The 27,866-nt window shown below is 38.0% G+C and overlaps 2 protein-coding genes across 2 annotated transcripts; both read left to right on the forward strand.

Annotated features, from left to right (window-relative positions):
• Nucleotides 1-3,678: 3,678 nt before the first annotated feature.
• LOC114531376 lies at nucleotides 3,679-4,230 on the forward strand. The gene has a single exon (XM_028552999.1). The coding sequence runs from the start codon at nucleotides 3,679-3,681 to the stop codon at nucleotides 4,228-4,230; it is 552 nt and encodes a 183-aa protein (XP_028408800.1).
• A 12,125-nt stretch (nucleotides 4,231-16,355) lies between these two features.
• On the forward strand, nucleotides 16,356-16,796 carry LOC114531377. The gene has a single exon (XM_028553000.1). It carries the CDS (start codon nucleotides 16,356-16,358, stop codon nucleotides 16,794-16,796), a length of 441 nt encoding a protein of 146 aa, XP_028408801.1.
• Nucleotides 16,797-27,866: the final 11,070 nt, after the last annotated feature.

Raw genomic sequence — 27,866 nt, forward strand, 5'->3', positions numbered from 1 at the left:
GACTGTTTTATCTAAACATATTTAGAACCACCCCTCGGAACAGAGGTATTACAATCAATGGATCAGCACAATGTACTAGAAATAAGCTATGAAGAAGAAAATCAAAGCACATGTGAACAATGTCAATTTCTGTTAGAAAAAGTAGAATCCCTGGAGAAGGAAAATAAATCTTTACTCATGGAAAATAATGACTTGAGATTGGAGAACTCAAAAAACAAAGAAGATCTAAAAACCTTTCAAGAAAAACATATCTACAAGTATGAAAATATATCTAAAGATAAGCATCATTTTAAGTCAGCTACTGGACTTGAACTGGAAGTGTTTGACCACTTACTTACTTTTTTGAATCCTGGAAATAATGGAGAAAATATAAAGTTTTGATGCATCAAACAGAGAAAAAAGCAACACAACCCCATCTACTGCTACACCAAACAAGGAGACACCACAAAAGCGTGGTCCACGGCCAAACCTAATTCCTGTCAATCAACTCTTTTTAGTGCTTGTTTGGTTGAAGTGTGGATTTAGCCTATCCCATATAGCATGGTTATTTGATACCCCAAAGTCTACAGTTTCAAGATATCTTATTACTTGGATAAATTTCCTCTATTTTTCATTGGGTAGTCTACCAATATGGCCAACTAAACAGCAAGTGCAAGAAACAATGCCAGAATGTTTTAAAACAACTTACCCAACAACAAGGTGCATTATCGATTGCACTGAATTGTTTTGCCAATCACCATCTTCTTTGAGCATTCAAAGCAGTCTATTCTCATATTATAAACATCATGTTACTTATAAAGGTCTGCTTGGAATAGCCCCATCAGGAGCCATTACTTTCATCAGCCAATTATATAGTGGATCTGTTTCTGATAAAGAAATAGTAAACAGCAGTGGCTTGCTTAATAAGGAGTTGTGGGATAAAGATGACGCAATTATGGCTGACAGAGGATTTACAATTGAACAGGAGCTAAGCAAGATAGGTGTACAATTGAATATACCAGCATTTTTGGATGGCCGAGAGCAGCTAACAAAAGGAGAAGTTAAAGAAAGTCAGTCCATTGCCTCTGTTAGAATACATACAAAGGGTGAAGAAGTTCAAGCAAATTCGAAATGAAATACCACTTGTACTACATGGCTCTATCAACCAGATATGGACAGTTGCATGTTTGTTGTGGAATCTGTTACCACCATTAATACAAAAAGAAAGTAACAAAGCACAACCTAACCCTGAAAAATAGGTTTTGGCCATTTTGCTACCAGAATAGTATTATGATAAAGTACATACATCAATAGATGTTTTCAAGAAATTTAATAAAATACATTTTATTATTGTATTAATTCTGGAAGCATGTAGTTTTTGTAAAATGTGTTTAACTTCTTAATTAAGTTTTCAAAGTATTCCTCATCAAATTTGGTTCGTATTATAATCATACCTTTAAACGTATAGACAACAAAATCACAAAACTTTGCTTGTGATAACCCCATTGCCATTTGAATTTGAGAATAATATCCATTAGAATGATTCTTTTTCAAATATGGTTTACCATCATCAATACCAACATAGAATTTTGCATCAGAAACCATGTCATCTGGTGTACAATCTCGCTTTGACTTAGGGCACTTAATTTCTATTAAACCAATTTGAGGATCATGTTCATTGTCATTGACCAATCCATCTGGGCTTGCTGCAAGCCAAAACAAATTTGGCTGGATTACTATACCGGTTTCACGCACAGTAATCTTCCTGTGAAATTTATGGCATAGTACATCTGAATATTTTTCTCTAGCGACAGGTTCATTCATAGAACCATGCTTGAAATTCTCTTGAACACTCGGTGGGAGCTCTGGTAGATCCTTAGGATATAAAATAGATTTAACCAATGTTTTATGGTTGCGTTTTCGAATAAAAACTGAATGGGCATTTGTAGAAGTGATTCTCGGTTTGCGTAGCTCCATCCATTTGGGATTTTTACTTTGATTTGTTGTTTCTCTCTCAAGTTTTAATGCTTCTTCCATAGAAACTTGAATTGATTCCAAGTATGATGATTCATTTTGACTTATATTCCAGTCTTTTGGAATTAATTTATCATTTTCACTGATGCAAACCAGTGGTAAACCTGGCATCTTGCCATCAGAAGTAGTGGAAATACTTCTGCTACTTTCCTTAATGTTGGACAATATTCCAAAATTAAACATGACAGCTTGTAGTTGGTATGAAAGTGGTGAACCAACAGCAAATTCACCATATCTTGTTCTTGTGTAGGTGAGTGTTTCACTTTGCTGTAGACATTGAGCAAAAGCAATTTTTTGGTTTACTGTCACTAAAGACATTTGTAGTACTTTGGTTCTTTTCTCAAAATCGTCCTTACTGTAATTCAATCTTGGGTCATAAGCGGTACATTTGATCCCTTTTGAAGTTACCGACTTTTGAATACTTGTATTCATCACAGGTTCTTTAACATGTGAAGTGTTTTGTCCAGGTACACCCCATTTCCTTAGTGCACTTGTACATGCTTTCTCTTCAGGTACAAACTGCAATCCGTTCAAAGAATACTCTGCTAGTTGTAGCAGAAGTGCCATCACATGGTTACAGTAACCGCTGTTTCCAGCAGGACAATTACAATGGGCTTTGTCAACATTTCCAGTAGTAGAATTGATATAAACAATAACAGAACGCGTTACCTTTTTCATGCTAGCTCTGCATTTACATTTTACGGCAAACGCTGTTTCTGTTTTTGCAGTAAAAACAGAGTCTGACGACAAGTATCGTTCCTCTTTCAATTTTCTACCTCTCGCGAGTGTTTTTGATATCGCAGCGCCTTTTTGTTTTCCACTCTTTAACCTATGTTTTTCAATTTCCTTTATTGTAAGATGTGGGAAATCTTTCAAAGATTTACCCCAAAATAGCTCAACGGGCATTTCCTTAACATTTTCTGCATTTTGATCATTTTCTTTCAACGCAATGCTACTAGCAACTGGCTCGCCCTCAGGCAAAGCCGCCATCTTTGATTCTGAATTGTCATTGCCCGCCTCGTTTTCGTGTTTTGTGTTTCGCGCGAAATTTAAATTCGGGAAGTGTCTATTCGACGCCGAAATCATCAACGCCGTCAAGCGCAATTTTTACGTAGACGATTGCCTCAAATCTACCCAAGACGAAGAAGCGGCGATTCACACGGCGAGCCAGTTGCGGATCCTTTTGTCTAGAGGCGGATTTCGGCTGACAAAATGGTTATCGAATTCCAGAAAGGTCATCGAATCAGTTCCAGAGCTAGATAGATCAAAGTTGCTTAAAGAAGTGATTCACCTCACAGATCTTCCAACAGAACGTGCTCTCAGGGTGTTATGGAACGTGGAGACCGATATGTTTGGATATTCTATTTCGGTGAAAGAGAAGCCACTAATGCGAAGAGGAATTCTGTCGGTTGTGTCGTCGGTGTACGATCCCCTTGGCTTTGCAGCACCCTTTGTTTTGGTTGCCAAAGAAATTCTGCAGGACTTGTGCAGATTGAAGATTGGATGGGACGACCCAATCCTGGAGACACACGCTAAGCTTTGGGAAGCATGGTTGAAGGATCTGCCTAAGCTGGAAGGTCTGAATTCAACGAAATCTCTACGTCTGAGTTGCATCATTTTTCTGATGCTTCACAACGTGACTACGGTGCTGTTTCATACCTAAGAATGGTTGACGTGGAGGAGAGAATTCACTGCTCGTTCGTGATGGGCAAGTCAAGATTGGCACCGCTGAAATCAGTTACAATCCCGCGGTTGGAATTGTTGGCGGCCGTGGTGGCAGCGAAGTTGGACAAGACGATTAAGAAAGAAATCGATATTCCAATCAAAGATTCGTTCTTTTGGACGGACAGTACCTGTGTACTCAGCTATATTTTGAACGAAGAAAAGAGGTTCAATACCTTCGTTGCAAATCACGTTTCTGCAATTCACAACGTATCGTCACCATCTCAATGGAATCATGTTGATACTAAATCCAACCCTGCTGACGACGCATCGAGAGGCCTAGAGATAGAAGATCTGCTCAAGAATAAACTTTGGCTCGAAGGACCAGAGTTCTTAGGCAAGACAAAAGACTACTGGCCAAAACTGAAACAAGCGGAAGTCCTCGAAGTTAAGGAAGGTGACCCAGAAGTAAAGAAGTGCAAATCGTTTGCCGTCACCACTGAACCCAACGTTAATCGAAGCCTGGACGAAATGTTCACCAGATTTTCCTCGTGATACCGTTTGAAAAGATGCGTTGCCTGGCTACTGCGCTACAAGTCGGCATTACGTAGAGCTCGCGAACGACGTCTACGAGGGGAGACTGGACTGGAAAGGAATGACCCGCTACCCATTTCTGTCAACGAGATGAAGGAAGCAGAGCGTGAAATCGTAAGAGTTGTGCAACACCAAAGCTTTGGTAGCGAGATAGCAACGGTTAGGAAGAAAGAAGATTCCAATAGAAAGGCCAACGCCACGGCAAGAGCAATCAAACCTTCTAGTTCTATCCATAGGCTTGATCCGATTTTGAAAGATGATGTCCTGTGCGTTGGCAGACGTTTGCAAAATTCCATCCTCCCGGAAGAAGCGAGGAATCCAATGATATTGCCGAAACGCCATCACGTTGTGAAATTAGTTATTGAGTATTACCATGACATTTCGGCCCACTCGGGTTTATAGCACGTTCTAGCACTGTTAAGAGAGAGATACTGGATCATTGGCGCTCGAGTCGCGATCAAAAGCGTGCTTGGATGGTGTTACGATTGCAAGAAGAGATGTGCGCCTGTTGAGGAACAGAAGATGGCAGATCTTCCTGAAGATCGTGTCACACCTGGGAAACCGCCTTTTACAAACGTAGGCGTAGATTGTTTTGGGCCTTTCACAGTGAGGCGTGGCAGAAGCGAGGTGAAAAGGTACGGAGTGTTGTTTACTTGTTTGGCCATTCGAGCGGTGCACATCGAAGTGGCAAACAGTTTAGACACTGACTCATTTGTCAACGCGTTGAGGCGGTTTATAGCGAGACGAGGACAACCGGATGAGATACGGTCCGATAACGTAACGAATTTTGTCGGGGGAATCGAGAGTTGCGCGAGTCGATCAGCTCGTGGAATAAAGAGAAAATTGGCGAGTTTCTAATGCAAAGAAATGTAAAGTGGATCTTCAACCCTCCCAGAGCATCTCACCACGGAGGTGTTTGGGAGCGCTGTATCCGTACGGTAAGAAAGATCCTTAACGCAATTACGAGAGAGCAAGTCCTGGACGAAGAGCGTCTGTATACTCTCATGTGTGAAGTCGAAGCGATTGTTAACGGCCGACCAATCACGAAAGTTTCAGACGATCCGAAAGATCTCGAAGCCCTTACCCCGAACCACCTGCTATTGCTCCAGAAAGGTACCGACCTACCCCCTGGTAGCTTTACCAACAATGATTCTTACTCGCGCCGCAAATGGAGACAAGTCCAATACCTCGCTGATATTTTCTGGAAACGTTGGGTGAAGGAGTACCTGCCGCGTCTGCAAGAACGACAGAAATGGACAAAACCTCGAAGGAACTGTTCTGTGGGAGACATCGTGTCGACAAAAGCTCACCGCGTAATTCATGGCCGCTGGGTAGAATTGTCGGAGTCCACCGCAGCGGTAAAGACGGGCTCGTACGAAGTGTTTCCGTGAAAACGAAGTCAACGACCTTAGATCGACCGGTGACGAAAATTGTTCTGCTGGAGACGGTGGAGCACGTCGAGGGGACAAGCCATGAACAATAAGTACATTTATAGAGTAGTCTTAGTGTTTTCTGATAATCTATATTTACCATTACATAGTTCTGTTCATTAAAGTCCAATACCTCAATTAATTTAAATGCTTGTAATTCATATAACTGCGCATTTAGGGGCCGCTATGTAGGATTGGAACCTTGTTTTTTCTTCAGTAGTGACAACTGTGCTTATCGCAGGAAACTTATGCTTATCCCTTTTAAATTACTGTCGCCAGGACTTAATTAGTTGCACAAGTGCATGGATAGGTAACGCATGCTCCGGACGAGATTTAATTAGTATAGTTGAGGCATCCAACTAAGCACCAAGAAAAGAAGAGACGGTTATAGTAACAACAGCCAAGCTTAGAAGCAATTGGGAAACCATCTGTAAGTTACCTCAATTCAATTAACCGTATTTAGCGTGTTTGGCACAGTTTTAGTTTAGCTTAGGATTATATTAATTTAGGCTATATTTCTCTATCTAGTCGAACCACGTTTCATGTTTACGTCATACCTTTATGTTCATGTTCGTCCGACCTTCTGCACGATACTACACCTTTTATTGTTACAATTATATACTTGAAAATATCGTCTGGAGTTTTGCGATCGTATATTTCGTTGCATTGTTCCGTCAGAATTGGTTGGTGTTATTATCAATATTGTTGCCCGCGGCAAAATTGGTACCCATTTTTTACGTGCGTTTGAACTGTTTTCCATGCAATTGCGACACCTCAACCGTGCTCACCCGTAAGCTTTGTACCTGACTATTTTCGCAAAATCGACGGTGATAGAGCTTACACTAATAATTAGACTTTACAATGTACTAGTATTGTCTTTAGTAATTAGTATACTGTATATGCAATTAATACATACTAATGAATTAGAAGTTTGGCTTTGCAAATTCAGTCATAAAAGGGGAAGCCTTTGGACGTAATGAGGTTGGGTTAAAACACTCACATAAACTGGTGAAAGAGAAGGCATAATCCAGTATAAGGGTAAGCCTGACATATCGACTTTAAAGATTTTTTTCAAATGCTGCTTGTGGTTCCTTGGGTGATGAAGGCCACAAACCATGTTTCATTAATGTCACTGCTTCTGGCTCATGGCAACAGAATTTAAACTTCACAAGACCCTGTTGACCTAAACAAAATTTGTTGATAAGAACACACAATTTATTTATTTAAAACATCTAACTGGCAAGACTCTCTCTTTTAATGGTCAGCCAGTTGATAGCCACTAGACCAATGTGTAAAAAAAATAAATGACAAAACAGAGTATAAATAACTTCCTGAGCAATCCAAGATATGGATTAACATAATACTACTTACATGAGTTTGTGATGTTTCAATTTTATTATCAGATAGATTGTAATAAACTGCAAATGTCACAAACTTCTGTTGATAGTCTTAATTGTTTTAATCCATATCTGGATTTCTCAGGATATTATTTTTCAGACTCTGTTTTTTTTTATTTTTCAAAAAGTACAATTGGACACATTATCAGTCGATGTATTAAACATCAATATAAAGCCATAGTAATTGCTCATTTAATTCATAGGAAAAAATGGAATCTTAGAAGTAGTCATGTTGGCAGGTAAAGAGACATAGTATGGTAAGGAAATTGACACAGAATTTACACAATAATACAAAATTCATAAATGTATAATTGTAAATAAGCTCATGTATAAAAGAAAACACCTGACAATCAACGTCACAATATAATACCATAAACATACCATTTCTATTAACAACAACAACATCACTAGTATAACCATGATCTAAATTGTGATTTGTCTCCCAACTTCTTTAAATTTGTATTGAATGTACTTTTCAATCTACAATGCAACATACTCACATCACATGACTTCATATATACAGTACATACATCCAACACTATTACACTAAGGTTGCAGTATAAAAGAATCATTGAAGTAAGCTCCTCAAAAAGCCCACATGACCTCTGCCAAAATGAGAGGCTGTAACTTATAAATATTAACCCTAACACAGCTATATTACATGTACCCCCCAAATCTCAGGATAGTGGAAAGACGATAGAAATAATAGACATAGAATGCGTACTTATCACGAATACGTGTCCCACATTTTGTTCAAGCTGTGCCCTTATAAATGCGCCATTTTGAATCTCGCGAGGAGTGAGAAATCTTTCAAAAGAACTTTTAATTCAAAACTTAAATTTTGGGTAAAGGCATATTTTACAGTCAATTATTAGCACGCACAATCAAAAATGGCAAACCCAGTTCGGCATTAAGTTGCAGAACAGAAAAAAACCCCAGAAAAAGCGACAAGCGATAATCGACAATCGAGAAAGAGTCGATTTTCACCGTTGAGCACACAAAAACAAACCACCGGCCTATCGCCATATATATTCATTGTTATGTAGGAAACATAGTTAGTAGAGAATAATGTTTATTGTAATAGGTTGTGTAATTCTATTGTCTAGCGAATTTTTCAACTGTGCTTTGTTTTTTGAGGATTTTTGCGTTTTTTTACATGCAACCATTTGTTTACACATAAATTGTTATTTGGCTTGAGCTTGATTATTTGTCCGATGACCTTGCTTTGATGCAACGATAAATGGTTAAAAACCTTTTTGCCTAGCTACAAAAAACATATCACTCTGTATAGATTTTTAACAGGTTTCCACGTAAAAACAAGCAATTTCTGCATAAATAGTTGAAGCCGTGCAAAGAAAAATGACTATGACTATATTTTATTTCGCTTTTCGTGCATTTTGTGAAAAAAAAGAAACACATAAACGAGTTTCATACAATCAAAAACATACCTCCGTAGCGTACCTCAGTACCAAAGGAGATCAAGTGTTAATTATGTACTCCACACTTTAAAAGTTATGCCTTGTCTTTGTGTAGGTAATTTTCATTTTTGACACAATAAATACTGTGTTATAATGTCGACAGCAAAGCAGGATTCCATTTTTTCCGTATTATGACTTACGTACGCTTGAAACAAGATTGATTGAAAGCTGAGAACAGCTATCAGACTCCATCAGTCACTTCATGAAACAATGTAGTCAAAACCAATTAATGCTCCAGGGCGTGACAAAAACAAAAACAAGCTTTTCTCTCAAACTCACTCATATTCATATCTCGCTCGTCGCGACCGCGCACAAAAAACTCCTCGCAGGAGTCTGAAACGAGGAAAAATGCCCTTATAAATCCGCCATTTTTGGAGACAAATTTTTATAACGGAAGAGGTATCAGTACGCATTGTATATCTATTATTTCTATGGGAAAGACTGACCAGAGGCATGAACAAGGTTTATATGTTCCTCACACATAAAATGTGCTGGCCACAGTCAAAGCATCTACCAGATGCACTTTCTTTGCACTCAGGAATGATGCAACCTTGGTTGGCAGGCATAGCTTGATGCTCCAGAAAAGCAGAGAAGAGTTGTTGTCGAATACCAAGCCAAGCATTCCCCAACTTAATCTTTCCATTGCGATTAGCCTTAATTTTCTTTTTCAAACGCATTTTACCATGCTTTGGTTTGAAGCTTGGCCCAACAATTTCATCTCCACCAAAGCTGACTTCTGGCTGCCCACATGCTGAGGTTTCAGGTATAGAAGTGGACGTATACTTGTGAGCATTAGTTCTTTCTGAATACTTTATGGGTACACTAAGCTTTGATTGACTCTGATTGACTTTCCCGTCTTTAAAGCTTACCAGTTTAACAGTGTGTTTTGCTTTAAAACATCTTGGAGACGACATTACTTTCTCAATTCATTGTTTATTTCAAATATTTGTAAAAGTTAGTCAACCAGTGAACTGGCACCATCTTTAATTCGCCAAAGCTGTTGTGTCCAGGCTTTGATCTTAGGTACTCCGACAGTTAGTTTGATTAGGTGTCTGATACCTACTATCACCACATATATGCGTGCCAATTACGTTTCAATTTGATATGTTAATAAGCATATCATTATGTGTGCATCGGGTTTTGGGAGGAGGTAATAACCAGAGTCGTTCAGGGGGCAGTTAGATCAGTGATAAATCTTAGAGATGGTCAATCAGCGTCCCACAGAACCACCAACAAGAACCACCTATAGTACCACGAATACTTCGAGCCCTAATGTCACAAACAAGGTTTGTATTCCGTTTAAATGTTCATTTAAATATTAATATTGCCTATTTTATACCAAGTTGACGAATACATACATAGCCGGCTGGCAAAGATGTTAATATATTGCGCAGAGAAAATATTAATATAATGATAAATACATAAAAAGGTTGTTGGAAGCTCGGTGTTGACCACAAGAGCGAACATCAGCGCAAGCATCAGAGGACCAGAAGCCATTGGACAATTAACAACACAATGGAAGGCATTCCATATTTTGTGGAACAAGTCAGCTGGAAAGTTCCATGCCAAAGGCCAAAAGGGCAAAACGTATCAGCTACAGTGGCAGAAATAGGCAAGTGACCAAAGACATTGTCTGTCTTCCTCCAAATTCCCAAGAGTTAGAAAGTATTAATTGCAGGAATTATAGAGGGGAACTGACAGCCTGAGGCCTAGTTGGAAAGGTTTCCTTCCATACTTCATGGTCTGCTACCCAAGTGAAAGAGGAAATATCTAGTGTGTTTAGGTCACCATTCAAGATGGACGATGGTATATTCCTTATATTTATATGAAGTAAGTATCACTTAACATAACTGTTATACAAATTAATCATTAATATGTGATTATTGGTTACTGTTGTATTGGCATTATGCATTAGTCAATTCTAGCTGTGCCACTCCCTGCCCTAGATACTCTGGGATTTTTTAAGTTGCTTTGGCTGGACTTGGTTTGGTTGTAAAGTATTTTTTGCAAGTTTTTATGGACAATTCTTACACCCTGATTCATACACGCCTAAAAAAGATCAGGTTGAAGCAATATTGATATGAAGAGGATGGAACAATGTTGTGTTGCCCACATTGTTCACAGTTGTTATCAACATCGAACAATATTATTACACCCGATTAATTTTCAACAATATTGTTCAATGTTGTTGACAAGTGTGAACAATAATGGCAGCATAACATTGCTCCATGCTGATAAACCGCAGGCTCAGTGTTAGGCGTGTAGGGATGCAAACTCTCTGGAGAGGAATTATTATGGCACCATCTCTGGTTTAAACTTGCGTTAATGGTTGACTTATTTTTTTATTTAGTATTGTCTTTGGTACCAAAAGGTTGAGTGTGCCTAATGTTTCAACTACATTTCTATGGAATGGATCAGAGGTTGCCTCCGATGCAAAACAGGGGGCAATATATATAAAAAGCTTGACCTCAATTTGTAATAAGGATAATTATTCTGATTTAAGTGATATTGAGGTAAACAGTTTTACTGCAGTTAAACTTATACCTTTTAGGTATAGTTAAAATCACTTATTCGATAAAGAAATTTATCACCAAAAATAATCAACACTTCTAGTTATGTAGGGCGATGTACATGAATTGCCTCTAGATCTGGAACAAGAAATGTTCATTCCATGTTGGGATTGTCAGTAGAAAACATCAAAGAAACACAGCACTTCAATGATTACTCCTCCATAGGCAACAATGTCCCAAGTAATAGTGCTCTTGCTGAGGTTGTCATAGTTCCAGATTCTGCAGATTTGCCAACCAAGTACCAATAATACCATTACTCCAGCTTATTGGTATTGTAAAATATTCTCAATTCCATCCTAATTACATAACAGTTTGCAACCCGTTTCTAGTAAAAAATTAGATCATTTGATAACAGTAGTAAAAAAATAATAAAAAATAAATCTTTACAGTATCATGCACTATACAATTGAACTGGAAATATGTATCTATAAGTATTGAACCATTGATGTCAGATGAATTTCTAGAACTGATCACTCACAACAGTGAAATTGTGCTATATGTTTTAGTTCATATATCAGCCTGGTAGGCAAAGAAGGACTCAAATATATAAAATGATGAAGACGATGATGCTGTGCGAGAAGTGATGGAATTAAGTGCCAGGTTATGTGAAGATGCACAGCTGTCTCCCCTAAAGGGCAAAGTCAGCTTGATGATTTACTCCTGCTATACAAATTGCCAAAGTATTATGTGACCCTAGCAAAATAATTTTTTCAACATGAAGCTTTGCATGTGAAGACATTAATGTAATACTTCTAGAACATGTGGCTAGTGTAATGGATACAACAGTTGAGACAAGAAACCTTATAAATGTATGACGGAGCAATATCTTGGTAGATGGTCTTGCAAAAATAGCAAGGGCCTCATTTGTTCCAAATTGAAAGTTATCCGTCAAATTCGGTGATGACATAGGACAGAGCGAAGGTGCAGTTGATCTTGGCGCCCTGACTCGCGAGTTTTTACGCCTGTCTATTTGGGAACTTTTTGAGTCGTCAATGTTTCCTGAAGAAACAGGCAACAAGGTCCTTGTGCCTAATGCTAAAGAAAGGTATATACATACTACCTACACATTTGTATGTCAGGGTTTAATAATATACGGGGTGTATCAGAAAAAACTAGAAGATTTTAAAATGTCCAGAAAACTATCATTTTATCAAAATATTTCAAAAATATATTTACGTCTAAGTATTTTAACATCTCCTGGCTTATCTAACAGTAAAAGCTATCAGGAAAATTAACCTAAAAAAGCGGGAAAACGGTTTGTAAAAGCCTCATTTTTAACCGCTTGCGCAAAGAAAATGAGAGGTTCAAAATCCAAGTTCATTTAAAGAGATGAAAGTTTGGACTCTTTTGTGCAATGTATTAAAATTTCAGGAAATTTGATAAACATTAAGTCCGCCGTGAAATGTTTCAAAATTGGACTTTTTTCTGTTTACTCCGCTCTCGCGTAACCTTTTTTTATGCAAGAATGATTACATGCATGAGTGATGGTTCGAATGACGTACTTAAAACATAACTAACAATGAATACTCTTGTTTCATTGTTTTATTTAACAAAGAGTCCTGGTAATTACACCTGGAGAATGCAAAAGTAGGGCAGAAGTTTGCGTGCAAAGAAATGGAGGACATGTTGAGAACTAACAACAAATTTTGTAAACTCTGCTCTTGTTTGCAATTGTGTACTGTTTGACGTTTTTGTGTAGTTTATTTTTAACAATAGCATTATTAGATACAGCATCAATGTAAGGAGGTATAACAATAGGATTGTAAGTACGTCATTTGAACCATCACTCATGCATGTAATCATTGCATGAAAAAAGGTTACGCGAGAGCGGAGTAAACGGAAAAAAGTCCAATTTTGAAACGTTTCACGGCGGACTTAATGTTTATCAAATTTCCTGAAATTTTGATACATTGCACAAAAGAGTCCAAACTTTCATCTCTTTAAATGAACTTGGATTTTGAACCTCTCATTTTCTTTGCGCAAGCGGTTAAAAATGAGGCTTTTACAAACCGTTCTCCCGCTTTTTTAGGTTAATTTTTCTGATAGCTTTTACTGTTAGATAAGCCAGGAGATGCTAAAATACTTAGACGTAAATATATTTTTGAGACATTTTGATAAAATGATAGTTTTTTGGACATTTTAAAATCTTCTAGTTTTTTCTGATACACCTTGTATAATAATATATATGTCAGGGTTTTAGCCTCAAATGCATGTGTAAGCTCATTGTCATTCACCAGTAATACCCGATTAAAGTATACATATGTATTTACATTTTTAGCCAGGAGAGAGAGAGAGCACTTACAAATGGGCCAGTGCGTTAATTGCTGTTTCGCTGTGCAATGGCAGAGAAGCTGGTTATTCTCTCTCCGAATGTATTTTCAATTTAATCGCTATTGGTAAGCATGCATGCAAACCAACTATAAATGATGTCTCACATTGTGAGGTCTAAAAAATAGTTGAATAGGTAGTCTATCAATTGCTATTGTCTTATGATTATACTAATATGCTATTGGTTCAGTATGACACAAAATATTTGTATGTTTTCGCATTTAATTTCATTCGGAGCCTTATTCATATTTGCGCTGACACATATTTTCTGCATGCAATTACATTCGGCATAAATTAAATATTTTTAAAATTTCATTTGACATGAAAATTTCGTTATGTGTGGCACTCAAAAACCAAAACTATCAACCGGAAGCGTTCTGTTGTAAATTGTATATAATCGCTCGAACATGCTAATTGCATTATGGTGGATGGTAGAGAAGTCTTTGCTCGGCGGCGAGCAGTTTCTCTATTACAGAAGGCCACAAGATTGATCGGAGAATGCTATGGATCTGTAAATAATTCAACAGCACCAGTTTCAAACAGCAGGCCTATTCAAAACGCGAGTTGCTAAGGTCAAAACATATCGAATGCCAGTACCAATTCAATACCTTCCTCATCAACTCCCAACACTGTCAGCGAATCCACTGAGTAAGTGAAAGAAACATGCTTTTGCCAAATACAAAGTACGTGAAACGTGGACACACACATTTTTTTGCTTGGCTGATCAAGAAAGAATTGTGGCTCCAAATATAGCTTTAAATCGCGCTTACAAAAAGCTGGCTTGGGCCTTAGAAAATTTTGTTCCAATTGGAAAGCGACAGTGGCAGAAGTAAAAACAAAACTTGAAGAGGTTTATCCAAAGTTAGGAAATGGAGTAGGCTTTGAAATTATAAGGTGTGGTTCAATGGGCAATGAATTGATGGGTAATACAGCCACTGCGCAGCGGATACAGTGTGCCATTTTTACAGGATGCAGCAGGACTGGGTCAAGCTATTGCTTTCATCACGCCAATACAAACCAACTTAGATATGCAACCAGAGCCTGAACAAACTATATGCAGTTCTGAGGTGAACATTCAACAAAATTCATTAGCCATTTTTTATCAGAAAACTTTACTAATGACTTATCTTCACGTTAAAAACTTTTGTATCAAGCCATCCTAGATATTAATAGAAATTATTTTTTGCTGTTCATAAAAATGGTGAAAAGGGTACTTGTGTTCTAGAAATTCTTCCAAGTGAGAAAATAAAAATATACCAGTACTCCTCCAATTATTGTTCTAGAGAACATAAAGGAAACTGTTTCTGTTCCATTAGTGAAGTGTGTCAATTGTGAAGTTGAAGTGTTGATTGCTGAGATCAGAGCACATCAACAAAATTGTTGCAAAGATGATGAATTGTAAGTATAAATTATGAATATACCCATTTATGAATGAAATCTTCTAGTGATAGACAAACTGAATAAATAAGATAATTTCCCTTAAATTCTGATGACAATGCATAGTAAGATACAAAACTTTTTTTATTATGTGATAATATAGGGCAGACATCTTTCAAGGTGGATATCACGATAAAGACACATGTTGCTAAGTACAGCAGTCACTTGTATTTTAATCATCAGTGTAAGGAACGGAAAAAGTATTGTCCTACAGTTTAAGATTCAATCCTTCAATTCGGAGTAGAAAGGGATACAAACTCATGGAAAATACTGGTTCTTCCTTCCTGAGATACGTATTGAGTTACATATGGATGATTGTCACCATTCTATACAGCGTTTGGGCTCTGAATGGTTGCGTTTGTCTGGCAAACTTTCTGAAACGTTGAATAGTTCTGAAGCCCTCTGGGCTGAAGATTTTTGTTGTTCTAAGGAACACATACTTTCCCTCAAACAGAAAGAGAAACATGACAAAAAATTGTTACCTTTATTGGGACACAAACCACCGGATCACTCAGATTCGGCTCTTAAGAAGAGATGGGTTAAAAACCTCTCTACTAAGGAGCTAACAGAGATTGAAAGGAAAGGACTAGAGCATGGTCTTAAGTTTGCTATTGTCGCTTTGGTTGAAGAAGGAATTTTTCACATAACGACGAAACTATAAGCTGACGGTAAAAGCTGAAGTCAGTAGCATCCTCAGACATGCTGAGGCTCCCCGGAGAAATATTGACAGTAACGTATTCAAAGCTTTGCTTTCTTTGAAGAAAGATCCAGACAGGGTTGTGTCTCAGCCCTGTGCCTCAGCAGATAAAGGCAATTGCGTTGTTATAATGGACAGAGGAAAAAAACTTTTGCGAGAAAGCAAGTGCATTGCTCAATGACAAAAACACCTATAGTGTCCTTAAGTCTGACCCAACTGGTAAGACTGAAAGAGAATTGAACAAACGCCTATTGCTCTTTAAGAAAGCTAACAAAATTAGCAAGGTCACTTATAAATTGTTGCGTAGACGCGATTATTATCGATTGTTATCTCCATGATTCTATGGCTTGCCGAACATTCATAAGTCAAGAATACCTTTGAGACCTATCCTGTCTTTTGCTAATTCTCCCACTTATAATCTTTTGAGGTATGTGGCTAGAATATTGTCTCCTACTGTTAGGAATACTGTCTACACAGTAAAAAACTCCACTCATTTTGCTGAATTTATTAGAGGTGAACTCTAAACGCAGATCAAGTGCTCCTATCATTTAATGTTGTTTTCTTGTTTACCAAAATCCCTGTCAATCTTGCCATCAAATTTGCTGAAAAAAGACTCACAGAAGATGTTTCTTTATCACAAAGAACATTGTTACCTGTGGAGGATATAATTGATCTCTTATCCTTTTGTCTCAATACAACTTATTTTTACTTTCAAAGGCAACTATTACCAGCAGGTTTTTATGACAACAATGGGATCCCCGGTCTCAGCAGTAATTGCTAACCTAGTAATGGAAGATGTTGAGCAAAGAGTTTTAGCCTCTAGTCCGATTAAACCTTTGTTTTGGAAACGATATGTTGACAATGTGGCCTCTACGGTTAACAAAAATGAGATTGATAATTTGTTGAAACATTTGAATTCTATTGGGCCATCAATTCAATTCACTGTAGAGCACAAGAGTGAGGGAAAGTTGGCTTTTTTGGATACTTATGTTCATAGAAATATCAAGGGCAGTTGCAAAACTTATGTTTACCGTAAACCTACACATATGGAGAAATATCTATCCTTCTACTCACACGATCCAAAAAGTCCTAAAAAGTCTGTTAAAAAACTTTGTTTCAAAGAGCTGAATCGTAAACATCCAAATGCGTTGCTAGGGATAAGGAGCGTGATTATGTCCTCTGTGTACTGAGAGAAAACAATTATCCACGAAACTTTTTAAATTATTGTCTAAAATCCCCTGTCCCGACTAGATGCAATTTTTCAGAGGGTGATTCTTCAAAAACAGGTTTTGCTATAGTTCCATACATTCAGGGAATTACAGAACCAATCAGGAGGATCCTGAATAATTGTGGTATAAAAGTTGCCTTAAAACCCTTTCAGACATTGGGACATATTTTCGCAAAACCCAAGGATCGCATAGCGACTAAACAGAATACTCATGCTGTATACTCTATACCATGTGGTGATTGCGAGAAAGAATATCTAGGTGAAACAAAGCTCCAGTTCGGCACACATTTAAAACAACATAAAAAGGCTGTTTCGAACTTAGACAGTTCAAAATCAGCTTTGGCAGAACACATGTGTCAAACTAACCATAACATTGCGTGGAACAATTCAAAGGTCATTACCACTAATGATCGTTATGGACAAAGGTGTTGTTTGGAAGGCTGGCATAACTCTGAAGAAGTTACCCGTCAGTATTAGCAACCTTAAGCATGTAAGACGCGAACGCGATGATGACAGCTATCAATACAATGGGTCATTGAAAAGAAATGAATAATTAAAGACCCATGATGGGTTTTAGAAGTTGTCTTCATTCTGTTTACATGGGAAAACATGGTTTTTTGCATCTTGCCTAGAACGGGTGCATTTCAGGACCCAGCGAGCCCTACCTACCTTACCTAGTCACTAAATCGGTACAATTAATAATATACAACACCAACTTTGCTATAGCATTTATTTAAAGGAGAATTTCAGCCTCGTCGTCGTTGTGTTGCCGTCCAATGTGCTTAAGGTCCCTATTGTTGACAGTCTTGACGATGTGCTTCGGCTTATACGGCCGACAAGTGGACAAGCCCTTATAAGGCTAACTGTTGCCAGAGATTCAGTGTTTGAAGATAGCATTGCCTTTTTTAAGGAGCGTAGTTTTGATTTTTCAAAGCCCATGAAAATTACCTTCGATAATATTTCATCATTTTAATGAGAATGTTGTTGTTTTCTATGAGTATCCATCTTTTCGAAGGAAATTATTCGTGTTTTCTTCCTTTTCACAACACGGATGCATTACGTTCAAATCTGTTCAAAGTAGCTGGAAGAATGGTAACCACGTCAATTATCCAAGGTGGTCCAGGTTTGCCAATATTTTTGCATGCAGTTTATCTATACTTTCAGCACAGGAACCCTGATGAAATTAGTCAACACGTCAGCCAAGACGATGTTATCGATGTAGAAGTCATTTGATACATTAGCAAAGGTACTAGAGTATACACTATATGATATACAGTCAATTTTTGATCAAATGATATGCATTTTAAGAGCTCATAAAATCGTTCCCTCAGGATCTAACCTACGAATTGATTGACGAATACAAGTTTGCTGGACGCACACACCTCTAAATTTTAAAGGCCCATTCTTTCAAGCCAACGTTAGGGAAGTCCTTCTGAATTTTCGATATCACTTTGTCTAGTTGATTATCAAAGATAGCTCAGTAAGAGTTGGCAGCAGATAATCCAAATTCATGCTTTTTCCTTTCTACAGTTTGTTTGCTTGTACCGAATAATTCAGCAATCTCCACCACCTTGAATTTTTTCTCTATTAAAAATTGAAGCTGTTCAAACAGGATTTTGAACTGTGGCCTTTCTCTCTGACCACTGAAGATTCTTTCTGCTGCCACTATCCTTGAATTCTCAGTATTACTACGCATGCATTCTTTAGCCAATGGTATGCAGCTAACCACATCCTCATTTAAGATTTGTGTATCGAAATATCTTACAACAATATTGTATATCCAATCTAAACGTTGCTCTATTCCATCTAGCACATTTTCATCAATACTACCTTGCAAAAGCCTTATTGATGAGTTGAGAATATTTCAGAGTTCTGCTCTTATTTGCAGGCGATTTCCTTTGATTGCATAAGTCTGAAATCAAATGAAATTGCTCCAAATGAAATTGGTCATAATGAGATTGTTCCGAATGAAATTGGTCATAATGAAATTCTCAAGAATGAAATTGCTCAGAACGAAATTGTTCTGAATAAAATTCTGAACAAGAAACAGCTTTGATTGCAAAAACGCATTTGAAAATGGTGTAATTGAATGTCTGCATTTAATAATTGAACACTTAATTTTAAAAGTGAATGAGGTAATATTGGCTGATATCACACCTCATAGCCTTCGGTTTGCAGGGGATGGCTATTATGGGCATGTGCAAACTCTCTCACAGCTTTTTTCACTCATGTAGTAGTTACATCATCATGTAACGTGAGATAGATACACATAAGATAGTGAGAGCATTGATATATAGAACAGGAGCACATAACACATAGACTTTACACTTTTCATTGACATACAACTAAGTAAAAGAATATTATATTGGCGCTGAGAATGGCGCAAGAACTAGACGTGCAAAATGCAATTACTCAGCCCTCTGTCTCAATCCAGCCAGTCGGTGAATTCAACCCTGAATCCATAGTTGGCGAAAGTTTGGGCACTCGTTGGAACATTTGGATGCAAGACTTTGAAATGTTTATTCTGGCTAGCGGTATTTCTGATCTGAAATGAAAATGCGCCTAACTCTTGTATCAAGCCAGACAATGTGTTCGCGAGATTTTTCGGCAAATTCCACACACAGGAAGTGACAACGAATATGATGTGACAAAGACAAAGCTAAAAGAATATTTTGAACTGCAGCAGAACCGACGTTACGCAGTCTATTGCTTTCTTCAAACACATCAAGAAGCACATGAAACCCTTTACCAATTCCATACTCGTCTGCGAACCTTAGCGCAAACATGTTCGTTTCATGACTTGGACTTTGAGATTGAGCAAAAGATTATCACAGCAGGTTCGTCATGTCGAATTCATAAAAAAGCCTTACGGGACCCAACGTATGATCTTAAATCAATTCTTATTGAGGTCAACGTGATGAACTCAGTACGTACCAAGCCCGCGACATTGAATCGAAAGAATCAAACCCTGAACGAGTAAATGCAATGGCATCTAAAACATGTCGAAATTGCGGGGGAGTATGGCCTCACGAAGGACAATGTCCCGCACATGGAAAACAGTGTCGCAAGTGTGAGAAACTTAATCGTTTCACTCAAGTGTGCCGAGGACAATCACAAAGTCAAGAAAACTAGGTCCCTCTACGAAACACACGTGAGAGAAAACCGCTGAATCCACTCAGTAAAAATGACAGTGACGCGGACAGTTCGGATAACGATTATTTATATTCAGTGTCACATAACAAAGCTCCAAAGGTCAATGTGAAAATATGTAACCATTTATTCAAGGCAACCGTGGATACTGGTGCGAGTATCAACGTTATCAACCAAGGCACATATTCGCAAATGAATGACATTAAACTTCAGCCAACAAACATTAAAGCTTTTGCGTACAATGCGGCTAAACCAGTACACTTTCTCGGTAAATTCGAAGAGACAATCAAGACTCGTAAGTAGTTACTGTGAAGAGTTAGGACTTATCAGTCTTCACATCAACAAAATCTCCAACACACAAGACCACACACCTGATAACATTCTAAACAAACATGCTAAAGTTTTTCATGGTCTTGGTAAGCTAAAAGGAGACAAAGTCAAACTGAACATTGACAAAGAATACCCACCACAAGCCCAGCAACAGCGACAAATTCCGTACCATATCCGCGAAAAAGTGAAAAGCGCCTTAGAACAATTAGAGAAAGAAGATATCATCGAGAGAGTTCCCAAAGACCAGCCTACACCATGGCAGAGTTCGCATATGCATTGACATGCGAGCTGCCAACGAGACCATCAAGCGTGTACGCCATCCTATTCCCACGGTAGAAGATATTAGTTTCGAGCTAAATGGTGCAACATGCTTCTCTAAGTTAGACCTCTTTTACCACCAACTGAACTTGACAAAGACAGTTGGTATATAACGACACTCAGCACACATACTACCGTACTGCTTTAAATCTAGTCTATGAACATAATAATCCACAGACATGGAGATCCATTTGCCTAAAATGTAACAAGGCTCGAGTCCTGGCTAGACCGATCACTTGTTGTTTTTAGAAAGCCGGGATTTGGCTCTCACCGCCACTGTCGTTGCCTCTTGCTGACCTTGTGTGTATAATTTATATTGGTTGGTTCAAATCCTACAGTGGCAGTGGCAGACAGTGTCGGTGGAAGTTGAATCTTGTATACGTTTTGTTTTCCCTGTTTTATCTTGTTTCGCTCTGCTTTGTTTTGTCTCGTTTCGTTGTTTTGTTCTATGTTGTTTGTTGTTGTTTCGTTTGGCTGCGCTTCGTAGTAAATGTACTCTGTTTTTTGTAAGGGCCCACTGTAATTGGTGTATACTGTTGTGGTATCCCTGCCAATTGATTTTTACAATTGGCGAATTTCAGTAAATAAATAAATAAATAAATAAACATGTTGGTTTGTTCCGGTATAAACGACTCAACTATGGAACAAACGCTGCTGCCGAGATATTCCAGTATACCGTACAGACACAACTCCAAGGTCTCACTGGCATCAAGAACATCGCCGACAACATTCCAGTACATGGAAAGACACAGAAAGAACATGGCGAGAACTTAGAACACGGTCTGAAACGTCTCCCTGAGCATGGTCTACGTCTAAATCATGCAAAATGCAGCTTTGTAAACAAGACACTTGAATTTTTCAGTCAAATCTTCTCCAAAGCAGGAAGCAAACCTGATCCTAAACCTGTCCCTGCGCTCAAGAATGCTCCAGTACCAACAAACCTCTCGGAAGTACGAAGCCTGCTTGCAATGGCGAATTATAGCGCTAAGCACATTCCCAATTTTGCCACCATAACAGCCCCATTACATAATCTGACTAAAAAAATACGCCATTTACGTGGACAGATACCCACCAAAACGCTTTCCATTGACTAACAACTGCTTTAGCCTCAGCGCCTTGTATGGCTTACTTTGATACAAATAAAAGAAACATTAGTTTATGTTGATGCCAGTCCCGTGGGCGTATCAGCCATTTTGTCTTAAAAAACAAAAGGAATGGGGCATGAAAAGATTGTAGTGTATGCTAGTACAGCTCTGACCGACTTGGAGAAACGCTATTCACAGACTGAAAAGGAAGCTCTGGCTATCATCTACGGAGTAGAACACTTTCCTTTTTTTTATACAGACACAAATTTATTCTAATTACAGACCACAAACTGCTGGAAATTATATACGGTAGTAGGAAGTCAAAACCATCAGCACGCATCGAACGCTGGGCCCCACGTCTTCAGCCGTATTCATTTAAAATAATGTACAAGCCAGGAGTTACCAATCGTGCAGACCACCTATCGAGACATCCAGTATCCCGCAGTCGTCAGCAGCAGAAAATGACGGAAGAACATGTGAACTTTGTAGTACACCATAGTGCACCAAAAGCAATGACACTCGAAGAAATTGAAACCGCAACCAATAATGACAACACCCTGAAAGGTGTCAGAGCTGTAGTCAAATTAGACAAATGGCACTACGAGAGAGTAAAACCATTTAAAGCAATTAAAGACGAACTTACAGTCACATCCACGGTAGTAGTTCTTTGCAGATCATGGATTGTAATGCCCAAATCACTCCAGCAACGAGCCATTTATATTTCACACAAGGCACACCCGGGTCTCACAAAAACAAAAGTGTTGATGAGAGAGAAAATTTGGTTTCCCAAAATGGATAAAATAGTTAAAGAAACTATCGACAAGTGCATCCCATGCCAAACAGTGGGCAAATCACCACCTCCACAACCATTATCTGGGACGCCAATGCCAAAAGGGCCCTGGGAGACAGTGCACGTAGATTTTTATGGACATCTGCCTACGGTCGAGTGCCTACTAGTAGCAATCGACTAATATTCAAGATACCCTGAAGTGGAAATTGTACGCTCTACCAAAGCTAGACCAAATCTTCGCTAGACAGTCCAACATGGTGACAACGGAACTGAGTACAGATGCTACTTGGAAGTCCTAAGCATGAAAGCCCAACATTCAACCCCTAAATGGCCCCAAGGTAATGCAGAGGCAGAGAGATTCATGCAGCCTCTAGGCAAAGCCTTAAAGACCGCCAACATTGAAAATCGTCTGTGGCAACAAAGGCGAAGCCAATTCCTCCTACAGTACAGAACCACACCGCATACATCATCTACTGTACCTCCTGCAGAACTGTTGTTCAATCGCACTGTACAAGGGAAATTCTCAATATTAAACAAAAGAAACATTGTTAATAGACATAAAACTGCTAAAAAGAGCAATAGTGTGAAGCAAAAGTACAATAAAGAGTATGCGGATAACAAGAGAAATGTCAAGAGTAGTAACATTAAGATAGGTGATCATGTACTGGTATGACAAGACAAAAAAAACAAATTAACATCTAACTTTAACAAGACACCTTACGTTGTTACACGCAGAACACATTCACAAGTCACAGCACGCAACTCAAACAGACATACCATTACACGGAATGTATCACAATTTAAACAGATATGGAAACCGGAACATACTGACATTGAAACAGACAATGATGATCTTTACAACAACAACACCAACAACAAGGAACAACCTGAACTATGACGGTTGAATAGAACAAGAGCTAGACCTGATCGATATGGACAATCTATATATGATTAAGCATTTGTAAATAATTAAAGTTATAAAAAAAAGGGGTGATGTAGTAGTTACATCATCATGTAACAGTCAATCAGTCAGTCAGTCAGCCATGAGATAGATATACACATAAGATAGATATACACATAAGGTGCACAGTCTCTAGATCGCTTGGTATTTGCTTGCTTTGTCAATTTCTGTATAGTCGGTCAGTGACGACAACAGTAGCTACGCGTATAGTGATCTGAATTTATACACATAACACAGCTGCTATTTATACAATATAAATTTATAATGGTTTGCTGGTGAATTTCTTTAGGTTTCGTTAATCGTCTCAGAAGAGATTGTCTCGATTTCTTAAGAGATTGTTTTGATCTTGGAAGAGATTGTTTTATCCTTGAAGAGATTGACTATTTACCTCAAAAGTGGTAAAATTTGAACTCTTGCCATTGTAGAAATAAAAGGAATTGCTTGAGCACTGTTTTGAAAAAAAGGTTTGTGGAGAGTTGAGGAAAAACAAGTTGTTCAGATATAATGGAAGCACTAGACACAGACTAACAACTAGGGATGGGAAAGAGACATTTCCCACCATTAAAGTGGACCCTCTCAAAAGAGAATACAAAAATATCTGTCAAGCTGCTTCTTTTAAAAGTTCCACTTCCACATCATCATCCTCATTTCAATTTCATGGCAACTTTGAAATAAGCAAACTACAACAAGAAATGGCTAACAAAAGACAAAAGACAAAGAAGAGTGAAGACGATTCAAGTGGTAATGAGAATCCTGGGATTGATAAGAATGGGCCAAACAGTGATAGTGTTCTCAGGCCAGAGACAACTATTAGGATAAGGTGTTTCAGGATCAGGGTTTCAACAGTATGTTTGCTTTAATAAAAAATAAAATGTGGAATTCTATTCAGTCAAATACGATGGAGAGATTTGTAAAAGAACTATCCAATAACACCTATGTAGGAGACTTGCAAGATCATCTTGGACGTTCGATGTTGCATGTTGCAGTGGAACAACAGAATATAAATCTTATTGACTGTCTACTTCATGCCGGATGTAATCCAAATGTCAAAGAGATGTGTGGGGTTACTTATTTAATCATTGCAGTCACATTGAAGAACAAGGACATTTGTCAGTTGTTAGTGAAAAGTAGAGCTTGTGTGCGAAGGGCATTTTAAATACTGGTGGATGTGTTTCTGATGATGACATAGCATCATATGATCTTGTCTTTCCTCAAACAACATCCAATCCACCAAGAACAGTTAATGACAGTATGAAAACCAATGATTTTCATAGATCCCCTCCTGCATTTATTACGGGGGTCATTGGCAATGTTGCTACATGCAAAACAAATTGCAGTGTTATGTCTTAATCAAAATCCTATGAATGGGTAGGTGTCATCGTAGGAGATCTATATTCCAAAGGATATCTTGTAGAAGTGTGTTTTAAACAACAAGGTTTGGGAGGATTTCATTACTTTGTTATGAAAGTCCTGAAGAGATTAAAGCTTACAACTCAAGCATTTGAAAAGAAGAAGTTTACTGAAGTTAGTTTGGATCAAATAAGAGAAGAGAAGCAGTACAAGTTGGATTAAGGTAATGTTAAGAGTTTACAAACTCTGATCTTGGAGTTGTTTGACTTGTCTACAAAACATTGTTGGGGGAAAGCAAAGAGACATGTTTCATCCTTGAAGTGCCAACTTATGCTCAGCTGAACTTTAAAAATTACTACACAGAATGTTTTATACATGTGCTCAATTTCGTTAAGAAACTATGGTGCTTGAACCACCCATCAGTAAGAATTTGGTTTCACTTTATATTAGTTAAAAACACTGTGTTCTTTAGATAATTTATTTTAAGGCCACGCATCAGTTAAGATGTGTCATAGAGTGATGGGTTCTATTGACCTATTTAAAACAAGCCACAGTGCAAACACATCAAAAGCAGGCTTTGATGAGCATACAACAACTCAGCATTCAAATGCTGACCCATTTGCAGAGCAACTGAAAGGTGCTTGCTTCTGTCTGCAGAATGGTTTGATGGATCCTGAAAAAGAACCTATTGAATCCCCCAGCTGCTATCCATTGGATGTACAATCTATCTGTCTCTCATAGTGGGTTAAATATTAATTAAAACAAAACCAACTCATCCATTAGTTTCTCTGTATTACCTTTGCTTACAATTACAATGAGATGGTATATTAGCCATTGTCGTTGCTTTGCTCCATTTCTTTGCTTATAATAAGACTTTGCTGATCCAAACCAATGAGTTGCAATTAGGGATAAAGTTTTTAGTTGAGTGACGGATGATCCATGCAAAAATTGGGAAAGAAGAAGGTCATTTACTCTCTTCTGCACCTCCAAAATAGTTTCAGGGTAAATAGTTTCAATGATAAATTTTGCCACAGAAGTACAGTCTTTTTGTTAGTTTATACAGTATCATTGCAACAAATGTCACATTGTTCTTCACATCTAGGTATGTCTCCTTCAAAATAAGATAGAATGGACTTGTGCCAACAGGAGGTTGTACTGTCACAGTACTTAACAACTTCATTCAACATATTGTATCTGTGTTCTTGATCCACTTTACTCTCAATCTTCAGAATGTTGTGGAGATGGAAGGAGCAGTCTTCATTTCTAAAACACAATGTGCATTTTGCAGGTAACCTATGTCTCCCAGCATGACCAGTATGACTTTATTCCAAATGGCATCCTCCTATAACAGCCAAAAGGTGTGTTAAACATGGTCAACATTTGGCTCTCTTCATTGAATCTTCATTTCATTGGCAATAGCCATGATATGGATCAAGCTTAGAGAATACTTTGGCTGCAACCACATGTGTCTTTATATCTTCTATCGTCAGCATCTTGAAATATTCTTGTTTGATCACTGCATTAACATGTCTTGGATTCAAACAAATATGCAGTTTCTCACTGTTTGGCTTCTCTACTATCATCATAGCATTCACATACTCAGTTGGACCATCGACTTTCTCCACGACCCCCTTTTATTCCATATAGTGTCATGAAGATTTCAGTTATTCTCTGAGCGCAAATAGTGTACTCCTTAAAGGACTGACCACAGGTGTAATTGTAGGGTTGACTTCGATATGATACGGTTTCTTTAGGCATCCCAAGGCTTGAAATGTTTTTGGAAATTTATCAGGAAACGTGTCTGCTGATTTGCCAATCACATCATTGGCATTCTGGCATTTCCCATTCATTTTTTCAAATGTGGATGGTGGTATGATATTGGCTTGTGATCCTGTGTCAACTTTAAACTTGATCTTATTTCCTTCTATCAATAAAGTTTTACACACATTATATTCGCCGTGAATTGGATTAACCTCTCCAATGAACAATATTGGCTTGCTTACTGCCTCAGCTCTGTCTACTGCTTGTATTTTTTTCTCTGATCTGCAGAATTTTGCAAAATGATTATTTCTATGGCAGTTGAAACATTTCTTGCCAAATGCTGGACATTCTTTCACAGAATGAGACTTGCACCTCGATACCTGGCCTTGATTTTTGCCGTCACGCTTGAACTCACACTTTTGATTTGCATCTTGTTTACTGTTGTAATCTACTAATTTGTTATGCTTTCTAATGGCCTTTGACAGTCTGCATATCATTCAATACTTTTAATTGTTCTTTAGACTGTTCATTTATCTGACATACTTCTAATGCTTTATCTAATGTTAACTGTTGCTCTCGTAATAGTCTTCTTCTTACACGCTCTGACGTTACTCTGTAAACAATGTGACCCCTGATTAACTTGTCCTAAAAAGACCCAAAATTGCAATTCTTTGCAAGCAATTTAAGTTCAGTTACATACTGGTCAGCTGTTTTATCGTCTCTTTGCACCTGAGTATTAAACTTGTATTTTTCCATAATTGTGTTTCTTTAGGGTTCACAATATTCATCAAACTTCATGAATAGTTCCTCAATTTTATCCATTTAAGCCTCTGTAAACTTCATTGTATTATAAATGTCCCGCCCATCTTGTCCAATCACATACCGGAACGTCACACATCACGCTTTCTTGCTGCTTTTAGACATATTTAAAGTGATATACAACTGCATAGTTTCTTTCCATCGTTTCAATCTTTTGAATAATGACAATTGCTCCCATTCACGTTCATGCTAGTTCCTCCAACCACAACATTTTCTTTTCTACACCTTCTTTGTTTTCCATGAAGCTGTCCGTCAGATCGGTTGGTTGAGCTGTCCAATCCTGTGTTGACTTTCAAAGGGATTGGCAGGGAGGCTTCCAATTTCTTCATTTCAAAGGCTTGGATCTGCTGAGTTTAGTCCTGATTTGATGTGATGCCACTGACTCAGAGATGACTCTTGCCTGAGAGTGGCTACGCAATTTGCTACAAACCTGATGAATCTTGAATCATGGTATGCAATCTTGGCCAT

Source organism: Dendronephthya gigantea, unplaced genomic scaffold (genome assembly GCF_004324835.1).
Source record: "Dendronephthya gigantea isolate DGI-Jeju-01 unplaced genomic scaffold, DenGig_1.0 000071F, whole genome shotgun sequence".
Taxonomy (NCBI): Eukaryota; Metazoa; Cnidaria; class Anthozoa; order Malacalcyonacea; family Nephtheidae; genus Dendronephthya; species Dendronephthya gigantea.

What these genes read in the sequence shown, in the direction of transcription:
- LOC114531376 (XM_028552999.1), top strand. Translation starts at nt 3,679, where the DNA reads ATGGTTGACGTGGAGGAGAGAATTCACTGCTCGTTCGTGATGGGCAAG.
- LOC114531377 (XM_028553000.1), top strand. Translation starts at nt 16,356, where the DNA reads ATGGGATCCCCGGTCTCAGCAGTAATTGCTAACCTAGTAATGGAAGAT.